The sequence below is a fragment of the Pyrus communis genome, chromosome 2 (assembly GCF_041283825.1).
Source record: "Pyrus communis isolate YQ-2024b chromosome 2, ASM4128382v1, whole genome shotgun sequence".
In the NCBI taxonomy this organism is placed as follows: Eukaryota; Viridiplantae; Streptophyta; class Magnoliopsida; order Rosales; family Rosaceae; genus Pyrus; species Pyrus communis.
In genome coordinates this window covers 2,268,747-2,288,872 of record NC_142566.1, presented here as the reverse complement: position 1 = coordinate 2,288,872, position 20,126 = coordinate 2,268,747, and the positions used below count along the sequence as shown (strand labels likewise).

Genomic DNA, 20,126 nt, shown 5'->3' with positions numbered 1-20,126 from the left:
TGTTGGGACTTGGGAGAGTAATTTTTTAGATTGTATCAAATACGCTCTCTTAAAATGAAAACAATGGACATAATTAAACAAGGTTGTGTAAGAGGAGGTTATCATTTTTCTCTTTGTAAGCCATTGAGAAAATATTGTTATATTACCTCAAATATATATAAAAGGAGTTTCATAATGTAAATTCAAAAAAGTAATAGACTATGACTCAGAATTTTTTTGATAAACTACATCAAATTCAAATGAGTTTAGGATTTTAATCTTTTTGGTATTAAGGGTTGAACTAAAATTGTGATAACAAATAAGGGGAAAATGCAAAAGTGTAAAACCAAGTAGGTGGTTCTCGTTTGGTTTAGTTTGGTTTGGTTTAAGCAATTATCAAATAAGGCAAAACAAATCAAATAAAATGTAGTCCAAGTTTGGTTAAACCAAACTATTAAGAGGAATCCCAATTACGCCAATCCACACTATACATATTTGAACTGTCTATTTTCCTAAGGTCAAACTCAATGATTTTGTTTCTCAAAAAAAAAAACTCAATGATTTTGAACAAAATGAGTTCATATATTTGTATGATTAGTTTTAGATGTCTCAATAATCTCTTATTTGTCAATTTTTTGTACGAATAATATATGTATGAAACTTTGAAAATTAAATGGTTTAGAACATCAATTTCATTAAGTTAGCCGTATGAATGGTAAGTACACATTCATTATCACATTATTAAAACAAAAATTCTACGGTGCTCTAGAGTATTTATACTTGGGGGTTTTTGATTGTCTAGATAGAGACAGACCAATATCCATCAATTCCACATGTTCATTTCCATTTGCAAAGATATTCATCATGGCCCGGTTGTAAGCATTAATCCTACATCACAAGTAGAGCTTGTATCGGGTTGGGCTCGTGTTTGGTACGTCGAAGCTTGAGCAAATTGATTTGGTTTGTTTACATCCATAATCATAATCATAAGCGCTAAACCAGAAAAAATATGGAACATTAAATAAATAAAAATTCCAAACCAGAGTATAATAAGCTGAGCAATAGAAGCCATCGAAGGCCATCGACAAGACTTCTGCATTTCATATATAAACTTCATTTTTTTTGCAACTGCAACATAAGCAAGCAGCTTGCTTTTCTCCCAATTCAGGGTTCACGTTAACTGCATCCAGCAGCTACCAACTGGTTAACTAATCAATGCTCTCAGATTAAACATAAATCAACGAACGAAACGCTGGATTTGTCAGGAGCTGCTAACGACTGCCTAGTATATACAAATCAAAAAGCAGAGGGGCAGAATGTTCAAATCTAATTACATCAGAATCTCAAAACGACCGATGCCCCGGAAATAGCCATGCCCTATTGTGTCTCCTCGTTCCCAATTTGCTCTGAAACGGGGGTTTGACTTATAGTTTGCTCTGCAATGGGAGTTTGGCTTATAGTTTGCTCTGCAATGGGAGTTTGACATGGAGTCTGTTCTGGAATGGGATATTGACTTGGAGTGGGGTTTCGCTCCCGATTCCCTCCTCTCCTAGTAAAATACTTGCCTATGAATGTTTCGGCAACATCAGCATACTTTTCCTTAATGTAATTCTCCAGGCATTTCCGATATGAAAAATCTTCCTTGTGACCATCTGTCGTCACAACAAAAAAGCATCTGCTGTCCTGGAAACTGCCGTGCCTATCAACCTGTCATCAATGGCCGGTGTAAATTAGGACAATATGAGACCAAATAAGTCCATTAACACACAAGCCAAATTCATTCGTAAACAACAAAGCTTCGGAAACTTGTGTTTCTTTTGGTTTTCGATAAGAACACAACATAAGCAATACAGGGTTTGTTATTACAAGACAAGTAGTTCGTGAGAAAAGGTAAATAAGATGAGGTATTCCATCCTGGCTATGTTTCCAAGTACTATGAAAGAAAACCCTTTCCCCGTCATTACTAGTCCAGACTTAAAAACCCTTGAGATGGAGGATAGTCTTAATTCGTATTTAAAGACAAGTATATACTCCTCTAATGTCTTCTTATCTGAAAGATTAGATCTGCTCGACCAGCCTTGGCAGGGTGGAGCCATGAGTGAATAGCTAAACCAGTAGAGAAAAAAAAATGGTTTTCCGACTAAACCCCGTCTAGTCATCTTCCTATGTGTAACAGCCCTTTGCTAAAAATTAATTATTGACTTAAAAAAGGGTTTTGAGAAGCAGAACAAATTTAGGCATGCAACAGAACACATGGAAGTTTACCTCAATGGACAATGTACAAAATTCAGTATAAACGTTATAGTTCAGTAAAAAATAATATGAACATTATAATAACCAATATAACAATGCAATCAGTCACAGATTCCAAGCATAATGTATCAAAAGTGCACTGAAACATAAATCTAAATAAAACGCAGTTAAGCAAGAACAGGGCAGATAAACGTACTGTGAGATGACCAATTCCAGAACCCATTTTAACAGCTTTATCCGGGTGGTAATTGAGAACATTATCAAGTATAAATGACTGGTCGTCAGCTGACAGTGGATCCCCATCATTGTACCTGGATAGAATAATTTAAAAACCGATAGTAGGTTAGAGGATTGTCAAGCACCAAGCAAAGATGTTGCAACAACTAAAACATTCCAAAAAGGAAAGAAAGAAAGAAAAGAAAATCAAATGGTTGCAAAATTAGGCACCAATAACATATGCAAAGCGGCTATAATGCCCCAGAATGAAATCAATTCCTTCGTATGGAGATCAGTGAAAATATGATATCCTTGAGACATCCCAAAAGGAAAGTCAAATGTAACATGTGAATTCATTAAGTTATCAGATGCCTTTCCTTTATAGTTCTTACGCTTATTTTTTATATAATGATAGACTTTAGACTTCACACATCAAAAGAAAACAAATAGTAACTAATATGAATAGGAAGTACAATCAAAGTGGACCAGCAGTCCACAAATATGCTGCCCACAACCTGCAATAACCAAGATATTAAAAGTATGACAGTGCAGCATCCAACAATGCAGAAAACAGAACCAAAACCACCCACTCTACAATCAGGAAAACTACGACATAGCGGCTTTCTAGTAGAAATTGAAAAGAATGGGCAACGGCAACCATGATACACGAATGAGACCAAAGTCCACAGAGAGGTGCCAAAACCCAACCCGTATCTCATAAATAGTCCACAACCTCCAAACTTTATCTTTAAACTTGGAGCCCCAAGAGTTTGAAAACCAACTATGTTCTACGATGACATTTTGGGAGGGACTTTGTTCTTAGACTCAGGCTCTTTGACAGGTGAATATGAAACAACATCGTTGCACTACATGCAAGTATGATACTTCAAATGTTAAAGCACTATTTTCGACTGTGAGGGAGGATTTTGTCAAGAAATTCCCTGGATTTAAATGGATTCTTACTTCAGACAAGACATCTCAAAGTCAAAATTGTTAAGAAAGAATATAAACAGAAAACTAACCCAGATTGATGCATTATTCTTCGGATAGAGCGCATAACGGGTTCAATTTTAGAAAGAACGTCTTGCTCCTCGCTAGGGAACATATCCAATCTTTGTCTTGTTGCAGTATAGAGTCCAACCACACTAGAGTTATCATTCACCATACCAGGTGGTTTGGCAGGACGGTTCTTATTCTTCCACTCCCCAGGACTAGAAACCCAACTCTTTGAACCTTCAAAACGACTTTTCTTGTTCTGCCCCCATTGGTGATGTCTTTCACCAGTATTACCATCTCCACTAGGTGAATCCCACCCAGACAAGCTCGCAGGTTGAGTTTCTGTCTCAGGAGGATTTTTCTGCCCCCAAGAACCGGTAGAAATTTCAGAAGATTTTTTCTGTTGCCTACTAGACCAAGCATTGTCATTCCCTGTTTCTGTTTCCCCAGAAGAAACAGCACCCCAAGGTTGAGTTTCTGTCTCAAGAGGATTTTTCTGCCCCCAAGAACTGGTCGAAATTTCAGAAGACTTTTTCTGTTGCCCACTAGACCAAGCATTGTCATTCCCTGTTTCTGTTTCCCCGGAAGAAACAGCACCCCAAGGTTGAGTTTCTGTCTTAGGAGGATTTTTCTGCCCCCAAGAACTGATCGAAATTTCAGAAGACTTTTTCTGTTGCCCACTAGACCAAGCATTGTCATTCCCTGTTTCTGTTTCCCCGGAAGAAACAGCACCCCAAGGTTGAGTGTCCGTCTTAGGAGGATTTTTCTGCCCCCAAGAACTGGTCGAAATTTCAGAAGACTTTTTCTGTTGCCCACTAGACCAAGCATTGTCATTCCCTGTTTCTGTTTCCCCAGAAGAAACAGCACCCCAAGGTTGAGTTTCTGTCTTAGGAGGATTTTTCTGCCCCAAAGAACTGGTCGAAATTTCAGAAGACTTTTTCTGTTGCCCACTAGACCAAGACTTGTTCGGCCCCGATTTTTTCTGTTGCCCACTAGACCAAGCATTGTCATTCCCTGTTTCTGTTTCCCCAGAAGAAACAGCACCCCAAGGTTGAGTTTCTGTCTCAGGAGGATTTTTCTGCCCCCAAGAACTGGTCGAAATTTCAGAAGACTTCTTCTGTTGCCCACTAGACCAAGCATTGTCATTCCCTGTTTCTGTTTCCCCGGAAGAAACAGCACCCCAAGGTTGAGTTTCTGTCTCAGGAGGATTTTTCTGCCCCCAAGAACTGATCGAAATTTCAGAAGACTTTTTCTGTTGCCCACTAGACCAAGCATTGTCATTCCCTGTTACTGTTTCCCTAGGAGAAACAGCACCCCATCCATTGTCCCTTTCATCTATGGCTTTTATTGTCGGCTGGAGGTCTATTGGTGCCACTTTCTCTGCCACTCTACCACTCCAATCATTTTCACTTGCACTTGCCCCCCAGGCAGATGTGGCAGCTTCTATTGCGGTATTTGCCCTCCATGCAGGAGTAGTAACTTCTGCTGCCTTGCCTATCCCCCATGTAGATGTGGCAGGTTCTTTGGCTGGAGTTTTATCCCACGATGATGTATCATTTTTATCCCATGATGGAGTTTTCTCCCACGATGATGTGGCATCTTCTCGTGTAGTATTTGTCCCCCATACAGAGGAATCCTTTTCCCAATTTGACTTTCCAGGAAGAGTTTCTGATTTGTCCTCAAATTCTATAATATCTTCGAAGACGGGCTTATCTAAACCAGAGTCAAGTTCTGGCGACAAGCAGGAATCTGCTAATTCATCTACCACCATAAGATCATCAACTTCTGCCCCCAGTGCTCCCGTAGTTGCTTCTTCTCCATTCGCTGTGCTCACCATATGCAGAAAGTTGAAAACATCTAGTCCACCCTCTTGATTCAATCCTCCCTGAAAAAATAAAATATTAATAATTAAATTAAACGGCACAGAACATTCCAGCAGCAGATTAAACTACCATACAACTGGGAAAAACTATAAGTATGTTAAAAATCATATTTACCTCTCTTGTGTCCCAGAGGATATCAAACCTGGAGCCAGTACCAACAGCAACATGTTTACCCCATGAACATGATGCAACTATGCTTGACAAAGAATCCATGTGGCACTTTTCAGCTGCTCTCTCAAAGCACCTTCTTGGTGTCTACAGCCACATGTAATGAAACTACAATTAGTTGTGATTCTAGTTCATCTAACCACGAACTATAGGTAAATGTCATTTATAGAATTAGGCAAAAGAGTTCAATTACTCACAAAAAGTGTTGCTTCTGTAAATGGTACTTGAATATTCAATGCTCGAGATAGTGCTTTATATCCACTAGAATTGAAGCCAACAAAATTTCCAGCACATGTCATGCTATTTGCCAGGAGGATAAGATGCTCTTTCAGGACACCTTTTGCCACCATTGTAACAGCTGTCGAGAGGCGCTGCGCAATAAAATCCAAAAATGAATTCTTAGTAGAAAGGTACAAAATGTATCTCATATCACCCAGTGTTCTTCTAATATGATCCAATTTTCCTTAAAAACTAACAATGTTAAACTTCATAAGATGTACATGATGATACAGGACTAAAAAAAGGTGGCATGCCCGAGGAAACCACAAATACAGCACACAATTCCAAAAAAAAATTCAAAATTCAAAAGAAGGTCCATACTTAATGAAGATTAGTCACATGAAATGCTGAACCATAACTAATGGTGGAACGATACAAGTATAGAAAATAAATCGTAGTATAATAAATATACATCCAAATATATACACAACTGATGTAATAAAGTATGCCAAACAACAACAAAGCCTTATCCCACTAAGTGGGGTTGGCTGTGATAAAGCATGCCGGCTAGAAAATAAATAAATAAGGAAGCAAAGAGTTAACCAGAAGTCTAGCAAGTCAAACACTCCAAAGGGAGAGAAGCTTATTAGACACACGGAAACTACTGGACACTATAGGTGATAATTTCCTAGCAATGCAGCAGCATAATATGATCCACCAAACACAATATTACCGCGATTACTTAACGTGTATCTGAATTTTATCTAATCGTTAACGAACGATTAAAAGGTTGAGCTAGTATCACACAGTAGATTTTGACACAAGAAACTATTTAACTGGTATTGTATGAGGAAAATTTCAGATTTTTCCTGTGTACTTGATTGGTACTATTTAATGAACCTCTCTAGAATCAGGAGTTTTTTCCTAGATTTTCTTACACATGGATTGAGTGCAATTTTCACATGAAAGATGTATTGAATAATGAATAATGAGTAATGAACTTGGCTTGGAGACAACTAAGTCCATGTCTAAAATTTTGAGTTTCAAGCTGTATCAAAACATAAAATGACTTAACAAAAATTGAGGGGAATTTTTATTAGCACTCCAAAAATCTCATTCTACACTCCAAACTTTCAATATTAAGAAAGAAAAATACACTTGTGAGGAGTGTAGAATGAGATTTTTGGAGTGCCAATAACACTTCCCAAATTGAGTTAGTGCCTAATACTAAATGACACACACAAAACATGATATACACAGCCCTATAACAACCCATAATATAAACAGCTAGCCACAAAAGCTAGCATGGCTTCTGATATAGGGTCATTAAGTTCAAGATTCGCGGTAGAAAGAAGGAAAATTGTGAACTGATTTTACCTGAACTGCTTGATCAAAAGCACAAGACACTCCCAATAGTTCTTGAATCTGTTTGATAGCATACGGGATGGAACGCCTGGTGTCAATTAGGTGAAGCACAGGGAGGCAAGAATCGAGAACGATTCTCCATGCATCACCGCTTTGCTTGACAACAGATTTCTCCAGAACAACATCCAAGGCCCATTCACCCTTTTGAGAATTATTTGGACTTCTAATCCAAGTTGTTGTATCGGGATCAATCCAAATTATATTTGCTGAGGTAATCCGTGGGTCACCTGTCCATTTTAGAGACATTAAGACTTTACTAAGAGAAGAGTTACAAAATAGTTTCCAGCAGTAAACAACATGTCCACCATCTAATAAAAACTACAATAAGTCAAATAAAAAACTGCTTCTATCACCAGCATCAAAACTCCAAAGATCAGCTAACTGCACCCAATCTGATCAAGAATCATGAAAGGACTATCTCTCAACTCAGGCATTACTAATGCTTAAAGCTCAAACATCCAAAGCTTCACTCTATCCGTCAAGGCCACTGCACCTCTCCAAACTTTTCCTCCAAATTTCTAGCAATATAATCCAACCGAATCCCGAAAAAAAAAAAAAAAAAAAAGTCATCATACCCATACCCATACCCACAGTTCCACTAAAGCTTTACTTGCCTCCTCAAAGTACAATGTTTCCAACTAATAAATTAATTACTATAAAAGAGGATGAAAATGCACAACTCAACCTAGAAATAAATGATGAATATTTCGACTTCAATCTTGCAGAGTTTAACACTAAACTGTTGATAGGCACATATTTGGCCTCTTAAGTTGGATATGATCACAAGTAATGGCCATCCCATACGCAACTAACACAACAAAAACGTGTACCTTGGGATGGGATGAAAAAAAGGTAAATATGAGGTTCATGAGACAGAACAGAAGTAGGATTTTTCTATTAAAAAAACAAATAGAAGTAGGACTTCAATAAGACAGACAGAAACAAAACACACAAATTGCATATAATCACTGACATTTCTGTTTTAGATGTGAGTTGGCAAAACAAATCAAAAGACCAAGATTCATTGGAAAACAAGGAAACTCAAATAATAAATTAGTATTTCACTCTTTAGAAAATCACTCCAAAAGCTACCTTTTATTATTGTTTCTAAAAGCACAGGGCAAATCAAGTCAGCATAGTATTGCGAAGTGGTCTCCAACTCTTCAGTAGCTTGAAGGAAGAACATCAAGCACGGGGAGTCAGATCCTTTGTCTGCACAGGAATGATGAAAAGAGCAATGCTCACTGCAAACAATGAAGCATTTATCATTAAGTATTTTAAAGCGGAGAGACAAGTAAACTCCACAACAGGGGAAGGGGAAGTCATACAAGTACGAACATTGTATATGATTATGACAGTAGGCAACTCCCACATGCAAATGATTTTGAAATACGAGTCTTCTTTTGACATGAAAATTTCAGTATCTCTAGCGCTCTTAAAGCCAGCAAGCAGGCAGGGTTCCAGAACACAAACAAATACTATATATATATATATATATATATATATATATATATAAATATACAATATATATATATATATTTTTGTACATATTTACGTTTTATGGTAATAACAAGAATGATTTGCCCATGTTACTATGGTGGACTTCGTACTGGTGGCGTTTCTCTTATCAAGCTATTATGTTTTCACCTCCCCTTTCCTTTCAGAACTTTTTCCTTCCTTTATCTTAGTGAAGCATAACTAAAAGGGCCAAATAAATTCAAACAAAAAACCACTATAAAATAAGCAAAGAATAACAGCATAGCTCATAATGTTCCATAACTTTCATCATTAAAATTTATTAATATCATATTGACCAAAATCAATTGAGGCTGTGTCCTCGCCTCATTTTCCTCTCATGTATCAAAAGTTCATCACGCAAACAGGAAAACATAATTGATCAAGTCAATAAGGCAATTGGTAAACATAAGTATGCTCCAACCAGAGAGGGGAAGAAAAAAGACCTGGCAAACAAAACTGTATTTTTGAAAAGATAGCCAATGTTGAACTTCTTCTTCCCAACTCTCTTCCTCCGAAATGAATTAACAGTTTCTTGGCATTTTTGTCGAATCTCATCTACACCGACATTTAACTCCCGTAACAGCTCCTGTTCAATAAAGCTCTCGTTATCCCAAACGAGGAAGTAATAGCAACTTCATAAATGAAAATATAAAGAAAACATTCCAACACATTGAACTATGCAAACCTCGTTGAGATGAATATGGCCAACTAGGCCTGCATCATTTACCATACTTCCCAAACTAGAAAGCTGATTGCTATATCTGCATGTAAAACAGAAACTTTTTCAAGCCCACACATTAATTTTATACCACTGCAAATAAGTACAAAGTGTAGCAGATGCAAAACTCAATTTCTTGTCAATGACATGATGACCAAATAATATGTTGTTAGTAACAGAGAAACATATTCTCACAAAAGTGGAAGTGAAGATTACACTCTGCTATTATCGGGTACACAACTATTACTATATTGATCAGCTCTTGAGTATCTAACTATTATTAAACTGGAACTTTGCATGGTTAACCCAAGCTATGCAAAAAGAAGCTGCAGACTATTAAATATATATTTCAGCAAAGGCAAAACCTTTCCTAGTTAGCAAATCACACATTTATAGACATAAAATGAATTACATCCACTTATTCGCGTAAAAAATAATTCTTCCAGAATTCTTAAAGCATAATCTCCTGAGAAACATGCAAGAGTTTGTAGAAAACAGAACCACGTATTTGATCTGCAGAACTTGATATTGTTGAGAATATCGTGTTTCAGAATGGGAAAAACAAGAACAAACTCCAGAATCGAAAAACAAATAACCAAGATAAATAACACCAAGAATTTACGTGGTTTGGCAATATGTGCCTACGTCCACAGGACAGCAACAACAATCTTTCACTATATCAATAATGAGTACAACCAATAATCTCGCCAAATCTCTAGAACTAGGACTTGATGAAAAACCTGAAAGAACAAGAACAAGAAATATATATCTCTTTTCGTTTCTCTTGCACACACTTAACAATATTCTCTCACTCTTATCCCTTGAGTGGTATACAATTTATTGTTTTGCTCCCACCAAACTAGTACAACAGCCCCTTTATATAGACATAATGAAGGTCTTCTTCAATAAGGATTATTAATCCTAATTGGAATCTAGTTATAAAACCTATTCCAATTGAGAAACTAACTCCAATTGGGAAAACAACTCCAATTGGGAAAACTATTTAATCCTCTAAGACTATAATTCCTTATAGACTTAGGACAACTTATCATGGGCTGGAAAAACCTAACAATCTCCCCCTCCAGACCATGAGGAAGGTATACCATAATAGGATTGCTCCTCTTGACCAAACTCCCATTGATCAAACTTCTCATAACCACGCTCCCCCTGATTGAACTACTCAACTACTCATTAACCAAGACCCTCTTGATTAGACTTCTCTTGACCAAGCTCCCTCTGATTGCAATACCCATGACCAGACTCCATGTGATCGAACATCTCTTGACCAAACTTCTCTTGACTAGGCTCCCCCTGAACAGAACTACCATCGTCACTGGCAAAGGCAATTATAGACTTCTTTGCCGGAAAACATCGCTTATCTTCATCTTGGTCCAATCAGCATCAGACATACTTGGTGGCTTGCTCTTAACACCTTCAGTTAAGCATGTCCTCCTCTTGATTTCCACGTAACCCAATTAAAGCGGGCTGCACCCTCCATTCTAAACGGATATCAACCAAACCTGGCTCTGATACCACTTGTTGAGAATTTTGCGTTTAAGAATGGGAAAAACAAGAACAAACTCTGGAAATCGAAAAACAAATAACCAAGATAAATAACACCAAGAATTTACGTGGTTTGACAATATGTGCCTACGTCCACAGGACAGCAACAACAATCTTTCACTATATCAATAATGAGTACAACCAATAATCTTGCCAAATCTCTAGAACTAGGAATTGACAAAAAACCTGAAAGAACAAGAACAAGAAATATACTATCTCTTTTCTTTTCTCTCGCACACATTTTACAATATTCTCTCACTCTTATCCCTTGAGTGGTATACAATTTATTGTTTTGCTCCCTCCAATTCAAAACTAGTACAATAGCCCCTTTATATAGACATAATAAAGGTCTTCTTCAATAAGGATTATTAATCCTAATTGGAATCTAGTTATAAAACCTACTCCAATTGAGAAACTAACTCCAATTGGGTTAACAACTCCAATTGGGAAAACAATTTGATCCTCTAAGACTATAATTACTTATAGACTTAGGACAACTTATCATGGGCTGGAAAAACCTAACAGATATCAACAGATTCAAGTAGATACCAAGAGAGCTGAAAATAAATATTAAAATTGCAGGTAGCAGTGCCACAGTGTGGTGGGAGACGGAAAAAGCATGTCAGCGTAGAAAATAACTTAAAGCATGGAAGAGGTAGCAACAGGTACTCATTTCCAGTTCAACTGTGGGTGGGGTTACCTTTCAAGAAAGGTTGAAGAAGATAAAGCAGGGAATATGACAACTGACAACTTAATCAACATGAACTAAGGGATTGGGAAATAAATTCCTAGAAACATACTTAAATAAAACTATTTGTGAAAGTGTTGCCAAAAAAAAGTATGAAGAGGCAGAGCATACTCGATCATGAATTCGACTGCAGTATCTTTAAGACTGACTTTCTTCAACTGATTCTTAACCAAACATGCTGCACGTTCTCGGCAGTACTTTCTTCCACAGCCACAGTTATTCAAGTACAAAATTACACGGCGATCAATGAGCTCATTCTTAAAATTTACTTTGCATAGTAGAATTTCCTGAAGAACAGACAATGTAAATTCAAGTTACGATCAACATTTGTGCATGTATCTTCATCAGCTCAAAAAACTTATGCGAAAGAAAACATGTATTGAAAGGAAAAACAGCATCATAATCAATAGCCAAGCCAACTACCTTCATCAGCTCCCATGAAGAGTTGCTGCTTGGGGTAGAATCAAGAACTGCCTTGTACGCAGGATTTGACATTGCAGTGGCAGCTAACACGCCAACAGGTTCACCAGCAGGGAAAAGATTCGGGGGCCTAGATCCAGCATTGACTCCATACTCAAATTGGATAACTGAATTGCTACAAACATTTCTAACCGTGCCATCATAGCAAATAACCACATCACGAAGAATGGCCATTAAATTTTTAAATAAGGTCCCAGGTTCAGTCAATCCTCTTGAGGACCGAACAATCACCTCTCGTGTAGCAATGGAGTGAACTATTTCCTCGTATGGATCTAACCCATGGAAGAAACAACTTTGAACTAGGCCATATTCTGCAGAGGGATACTCCGTGTTAAAAGAATATTTGTTGTGACAGAGAGAGGCCACATCCTCAACCAATGTCTTTGAGTAGAATCTTCCCTTATCAGAGAGTTGTAGGCCTAGGAACCCAATTTGTTGTACAACTTTGTTGATTGCCGAATCACTCTTGGTGTCGATTAAATCACCGAATGCAGATGACTCCAAGATAAAATTTGAAACTGGTACTTTCAAGCTTTTGATTCGACTCTCCAGCTGAAACTCTACAAATTCATTGTATGTTGACCTCAGATGATACAACAAATCTGAAGTACCCTGAATATTCTCCTTAATATCTTGTATGGATGTCTTTGACATGTAAAAATCCTCCAAGCCAACACTGAACCCTTCTGAAAATATATTCTCCATCAGCAAGGGCTGTAGAGAATCAAAGAATTTAAGGACATCTTCGCCCCCTTTCTCAAAGAAAACTGAAGTAGCAATGTCATTCATCACCGCTGAAACTGCACTAGTACTGAACTCAATTTTCAGTATCTCACTTTTATTGACCAAGTACTTTTCCCCACAGTAGTCAAAGTCAGGAGGCAATGCGGTCTGTAATATCTGCAAAGCAGTCCAATATGAGCAAGCAGAGTTTGCTTTCAATAATGCAGGTTGTGGCAACAAAGATGAAGCAAACATGGCCAGTTGCTGAGCTGCTGATTTATCCAAAAAATAGTTCTTAAACATCATCCTCAATGACAATAGTGAATCAGTGGCCATTTGCAGATTTGGTTTTCCACTATGAGAGCTAAGCAGCTGCTTCTCCACCGAAAAAAGCTCCAAAACTTCTGCTTTTGCAGCAAGCGATTGCGGATAGAACAAATGGATGCAATCACCATCAAAGTCAGCACTTAGTGGCCCACATATCAAAGGATTTATTTTCACTACATGGTCATCATGTACATACACTTGTAGTGCTTGTAGGGAATGTTTATGGGTAGTTGGGGGCCTGTTTACAAATACAAGGTCCCCATCCATAATCCTCCGATGCACCACTTGACCAGGCCTCAAAAAAGTGTGCCCCTTTGAACCTTCCCTAAGTGAGTAAGTTGATGATCCATCCCTATAGGTTAGGCACAACTTGCTATCTACCAGCTGTTGTAAGTACCTAATGTTATGATCATTAACCCTCTCCTCGAAGGTGATTCTTTGAGCAATTTCATAGGGGATGCCAACTTCATTTACCCTTCTAAAGGCATCCCCAGTGATTACTGAGCGAGAAGAGAATCCTGAACCCTTTCTAATGAACAGTGTTCTCATTTTTTCAAGCCATGCTTTAGTGGAAGAGGCATTCAACTCCTTGTTTACCCCAAATCTTGCATCTATATCCCGTGATGCCTTCCCAGTACCCCTAACTTGAAGATACTGATCCACTATGGCTTGAAGTTCATTAGCTTCAACAATTTGTGATTCAAAGTTTGGGATGCCTGACCTTGAACTTCTTATGACTTCAATTTGCTTTAGAACTTTTCTGAGCATTGAAATTGAAGGATCCGCAGACATAACACTAACACCATCCGAAATTTCAGGCACAGATAAACAATTTGGAGGGACAGGTATATGACGCAAGATGTATCCATCTTGAGGAAAATACCCTCTTGCATTAAGTTTCTTCCTGGCGTCTTGAGGGATACGCTTTAGCATCTCCATCACCTGGTAGTCATTACCAAAATAATATGTATCAGGAGAACAACAATTACAATCAGCAGAAACAGGAAAGGCCAACAGAATTATATAAGATCAGTATGATTTTCCTTATGAGTGATTGGCAATAAAATCATTTGGTTAGAATCTACTTATACACATCTGGTGAACTAAGTTAACTATCAAAGTAGTTAGTGAATGAAATAAACTGTGCCAGTTGAAACCACATGGAGCTGTACATCTCGCCAACTAAGTTAACCATCAATTTATTTTGTGAACTAAATAAACTGTGCCAGTTGAAACCACAGGGAAGACAACAACACCCTCTGATCAATCCATTCAATGAAGAATCCAACAGTCAGATGCTAACTTCGCCAGATTACTGTGATAAGGGGGATGATTGCATGTGCATAAGAGCCTCATACTAGATTTAAGACGTAGTGATCACAGTAAACCAGAAAACTTTTCCCACAAATGAATTGGTGTGCAAACAAGGACTTCAACTAATTTAGCCATCAAAACATTTAGTGGAGCTAAAATCAATCATGAAGGTTGACACCAAAGGAAGATGGCAGAAGCAATAGCAACCCCTGATCAATGCATACAATAAAGTAAGACAGAGGAATCCAAAATAAGGTGCTCACTTTGTTGATTTCTGTGATAAGTGAGAATTTCTTTGTATTTGAGTCAAATTAATAAATTAGAAATAAGTTCTTAATGGAAAACATCAAACTTTTCCACTAACAAAAACAGCGTAGAAATAAAAGTGAACTATGAGCAAACAAAGACTTCAATCCACATAACTGGACAATAAAATTCAATTCAAGTTCCAAGAATGTGAGATGATAGGGATTCAGTCAGGAAGCAAGAAGCATACCTCACAAGGAAGCAAAGTACGTATATGATCATCGCCATAACGAAAACCATATCGTTCGAGGAAATTCCAAAAACCAGGTGGTGTTCTTGATTTAGAAGGTCGCTTCAATTGCAAGGAACAAGAGCTATCTGTCGGTTTAGTCTCTCCAATACACACTTGTGCAGCATCCTACAGAAGGAATGAGAGGGCATAAAACTAGTAGATGGAAAATGAAGAGAGATGAAGAGAGAACATATCACAAGTATTCCAATTTATATAAAAAAAATAAAAATAAAAAGTTATCAGAACATCAAGAGAGACCCTGTTTTAGCAAAAAGGCAACTTATATTAAAATATTTCTAACTTAGTCGCAGGAAGACCCACAAACTAAACAGTTGCTATAACAAAACTAATGATACTGCATTATCTCCAACATTCATCCATGGTGAGGATGGTGCAAAATTATGGCAATAATAAGCTGACAGAAGATGAAGTGCTCAGTTTATACTTTATAGAGAGAAATACCATCTTAAAATACAAGCAACTCATTAGAGAATTGAAACCAAAAAGTAAAACAACCAAGTTATCTCATAGCAGCTTTCCAATTGAGCAAAAGAGAAGAACATGTTAATCCTCCAGAGCTCTGATGACACCAGTGCAAAGAGACAACAAAAACCTCACCCATTGTGAAAGCTCTTCTACCCCACCCCCCTTAAAATGTCAAAAATCCTCACGTTCCTCTCCACCCATAAACCCCACAAAACAACCCCTCAGCAGTGTAGCCTTCTTAACTCTACTAAAAGCATCCAGACTTTTACTAATCAATGACTGGAACCCTTCTGAAATTACCCAACTCATTCCAGCCTGTCCAAATAATAAGAATCACAAATTTAAAGCTCCTAGACAGTGGACAACAAATGATCTCCATGATCTCCTTTCCTTTTACACATGATACACCAAATAGGAGAAGACGGCAACTAGGTCTCCAATTCCGAAGCAAAGCAGAAATGTTCACCCACAACAAGCCAACTCAAATCAATAAGGCTGAAATCTCCATGCATGCACTACCGTAAAAAACAGACATTTTGCTTGAGGAAAATTAAATGTAATGAACTTCAAAAAAATAAATAAAAATAAATAATAAAAAAAAAAACAAGTATAGCATTTCTTGACAGTCGACAAACAACTTTATCTAACTATAATTTCAATCTCTAAACGTAGTACACCAAATGAAAGAATCAAACCTCTGAACACCTAATAAGGGCAGGAACATCCCAAGAAAGGAAAACATATGAGATAATAACACACATAATGTTCTAGAACACATAACCTAATACACAATTGACCATTTTTTACAAGAATTTAGGGAAAACAAACTAAACCAGGAATACTGACACCATCAAGATTTCAAGTATTGATCTTTTTTGCAAGCTCATGGAATGTAGTGCCATTCCAAATAAAACTTTTAGGAAACTTGAATTACTAAAACAGAACTTCAATAAACCAAAGATGTACTGGCAACTGAAACATAGCATAGTGAAACATTCCTAACTAGAAACTAGAACCCTGTAGTGATAGTTGCGCAACTAAGGTTCAAAAACCATGTATTTGATTGAATTAGAATTAGTGGTTGGGTGAGAGGGTGTGAAAGTGCTTGTGCGCCCATAAGGAAATCAGAGAGCGATAAATCCACAAAATTACTAGATACAGTGAGAATACTTCACATCATGAAAAAAGCAAACAATTAACTTATACGTACCTCACAACATGAAGCTAACATTCTTTCTGCTAAGCCAGCATTCTTGGTTGGAAACTGAATGGTAAAAAAATGGATACAGAATATAAGGCTATAAGCACAGAGATTTTTATGATAAGAAAACATAGCCAGTTAACTATATAGTTTCTTAAAATAAAAATTTGCTGCTCGAATACGAAGTGTTCTCAACCACTTTACAGAATATAGAAATTGAAGGGCAACCCAGTCACAGACAATTTTTCCACCAACGACATGTTAACAAAAACAAAAATATTGTGAGATTGTGGACGACAAAGAACTATTCACATAATACAATCGTGGATTCTGTAGAATTAAGTTCAAACTTCAGACTCTCTTTGAGAAAATTAGGAAAATAAAGCAAACTTATAAGATTTAAAAGAAAAGAAACAAGATCAATCCACAGATGACAAATACAGTGCAATAAAGGGCACTTGTATAAAATGAAAAATTAAAAAACAAAAAGGCAGTTTAGTAATGGTTGGATTGGATGACACAGTACATAGGTTCAAAATTCAACTGTTTCTTCATGTAAAATTGTAAATCATTTTATTCTTTGTTCCTCAGCTGAAAACTATAACAAACACAAATCTGCATATCTTCCCTTAACAGACAACAAAAGTCCAAATAACAAGCTAACCAAGGGGATATATTGCCTCTGCTTAGTAAGTGATGATCATAGCAGCAATTATAAACAATGAAAAACTCAATCAGGTGGTACCTTGTTCTTTTTCATTTTCAAGCATTTCAAGCACAATAAGCTCAGCATCCGCTTTAATTCACTAACATGATTGGGATGAAATATTGGTACTGGTAACTCAATATACCCAAAATGACCTGAAAAGGGATAAAGGATACACTTTCTTACGTTTCCAATCATACTCTTTCAAATTTCAATGTATAATATGTTTCTTACATCTGACTTGTTTCGCAACATTGTATATTATAACTCACTGTACCAAAGGTTGAGAAATGAAATTTATTTACCTTCACATTTCCCAGGTTCAGAAGTGCCACAAGATTCACACTTTCCAAACTCAAGGGGCAGGCCAAGGAATGGGTTGGAAAGCTGACTTGCATGGCTGATAGAGCAATCGCTAATAGATGCTGTACACTGCCAAAAATGTAAACATAAAAGTATAAACAAATTATTCCAATGGTTGATTTTTGTAGTAAAGAAACGAATTGTAAAAAACACTTTGCTGGAGGTGATTTTCTAATTTACCCTCCCATAGACACTAGTCACGAGTTAGTTGTGAAGGCATCTTTTACTTTATTTTTTTTAATAAGAACAACATGGGGAACATGTTGCTGAAGGCATATTACATTTGACCAATGGAAAGCCATAATTTTCATTTGGCCATAAATGGAGCCTTCTATGAGCTTAGAATGTGAATATTCAATATGGACTCTAAAGACCACTCCCTCCAAGAAACGAATCAGAATTCTCCCTCGAAATCCTATCCCATGGATGCAATTTTATTTTTTTGAAACAAACTAATGTAGTTGAGGCCTCCCAGCTTTAGATGGCATAGACTCAATAACTACTCAAATTAAATGTCAAATTTCTACTTACAATTTCTTGGTGAGTTGCTAAACCAAATTTGATTCCAACGATCTCCCCATCCAAAATATTTGAGGTCGAGACCTCCTCCATTTCCTTTACGAAACCTTAAGAAACTGCCATGGAAGAGACAAGGAAACATTTATAAAGTAGGACAACTGAAGCTATTACAGCAAAATCAACATGCAAATATACCACAGACAGAATTATTAAGCTAGAAAATTAAGAAAAAAATTAGTTTGTGGGAGGTACCAACTTCTAAAACAATTAAAATTAATAATCAAATAAGTTAAAGGCAAACAATATACAAGAAATCTGAAGGCAAACGATATACAAGAAATCTGACCCAATGTAGTATGGTTTCTAAGAAAACGGAAAGAATTAAAAAAGCCAGCAGAACTCAGCAAAAAAACCTAAACAAGGTATAAATTTTCATCCAATTCTCAGCTACCAAACACAAAATAAACATGCAGCAAAAGGAAAGAACAAAATTACCAGAGTCTTCGGGTCTGATCGTACTTGGAGCTACGTTGCAGGCCGGAAAAAAAAAACCCTAACTGGAACCTAGAAAACAAAACACAGAGCAAATGTATTTAGCGTCACAGTTAGATACAGAGAAAGAGAAATGACAGAGAGAGAGAGAGAGAGGTCCTTTTGGTCACTGAGAAACTGAGAGAAAATTAAACAATGTGCAACATTTTCCCCCGATAAATTTTCCAAGCAAAAAAAAAGTAAAAGGCCCATTTAAAAAGTCCCTCATTTTCTCAGCAACCAAACACCAAATAGCAAAATGCAAACAATTTAGAGCAAAAATTACCACAATTTTCGATTCTTCCGTACTCTGAACCTGGGGGTTCGTCTCCAAAATCCTAGTTTAAGCCCTGAAAACCCTAAAAACCAAAAACCCAAAAGGGTTTTTCAACGGAGTGAGAGCTCTACTCCAAAGCTTTTGAAACCAAAAAAACAATTTGTAAAAAAATTTCACAAATGACACAAAAATTGGCCGGCAGAGGGAGCTTACCCTCGCAAACGGCGCCGATTTCCTCTTCCGCTGTCGCCTTCACTCTCTTCCGAGACTCTGATGACCAGAGAGAGAGAGAGAGAGAGAGAGAGAGATGGTGGGAGAGAGTGAGATGGGTTTTTGCATGAAGAAAGGGGCATTTTGTTGAGGCCTGGGGAATTTGGACTTTTTGGTCTTTTCACAGATCAACGTGGGGTTTCTAGAGGAAAATAAAATAAAAATCAGGTTGGTTTTTTTTGAAATTTTGGAGCGGTACTGCTTTACCGGGTGTGTGGTGTGGGAGGGGTTTTGGGGAGGGAAATGACGGGAAGGGGTTCGTTGACCGTTTTATATACTAAGATTTGGCTTTGGTTTGGTGGAAAATAAGGATGGCAAAATGGAGAGTGTATTTGGTGAAAATTTATGTTTAACACAACACAATTTTTCTTCTCTAATCGTTGTATATATTTTAGTCTGACATTATTCAACAATGAATTTAGGCTGAATTACTTTTAAAGTAAATTTTGTAAAAATGAAATTTATGTAGACTATCATAATTTATTTTTATGAACATTTTAACATAAAAATATTTAAAGTGAATTTTGATTTAAATAATTGTTTTAATTGTTTTAGTCTTTGAATTTAATTTGGGGTTGTTAAAATTTTTTTATCATTAGATTTAGGGAGTTTTAACGAAAAGCCCCATCTACTACAGCTGCTGAACTGGATTGGAACAAGTCTTTGTTGCATTTTCTACAAATTCCGATTCCTGAGAAACCCCTC

General features: G+C 37.0%; 1 protein-coding gene across 3 annotated transcripts; it reads right to left on the bottom strand.

Annotated features, from left to right (window-relative positions):
- Positions 1-1,029: 1,029 nt before the first annotated feature.
- On the bottom strand, positions 1,030-19,478 carry LOC137746815 (DNA-directed RNA polymerase V subunit 1). Of its 3 annotated transcripts, none has more exons than XM_068486826.2 (19): positions 19,365-19,478; positions 19,161-19,233; positions 18,839-18,907; positions 18,356-18,459; positions 17,767-17,893; positions 17,501-17,616; positions 16,765-16,818; positions 15,027-15,194; positions 12,110-14,158; positions 11,798-11,973; positions 9,343-9,418; positions 9,101-9,243; positions 8,232-8,383; positions 7,092-7,366; positions 5,693-5,866; positions 5,442-5,582; positions 3,471-5,329; positions 2,429-2,543; positions 1,030-1,686 (listed from the first exon to the last, which is right to left on the bottom strand). In XM_068486826.2, exons 4-19 carry the CDS (start codon positions 18,434-18,436, stop codon positions 1,357-1,359), a joined length of 6,036 nt encoding a protein of 2,011 aa, XP_068342927.1. In that variant the 5' UTR covers positions 18,437-18,459; positions 18,839-18,907; positions 19,161-19,233; positions 19,365-19,478; the 3' UTR covers positions 1,030-1,356. The 3 variants fall into 3 exon arrangements, with proteins under 3 accessions (XP_068342927.1, XP_088536922.1, XP_088536925.1); XM_088680796.1 differs by having other exon boundaries at positions 19,161-19,224; positions 19,365-19,455; XM_088680799.1 differs by having other exon boundaries at positions 18,863-18,907; positions 19,161-19,224; positions 19,365-19,455.
- Between the last annotated feature and the right edge of the window lie 648 nt (positions 19,479-20,126).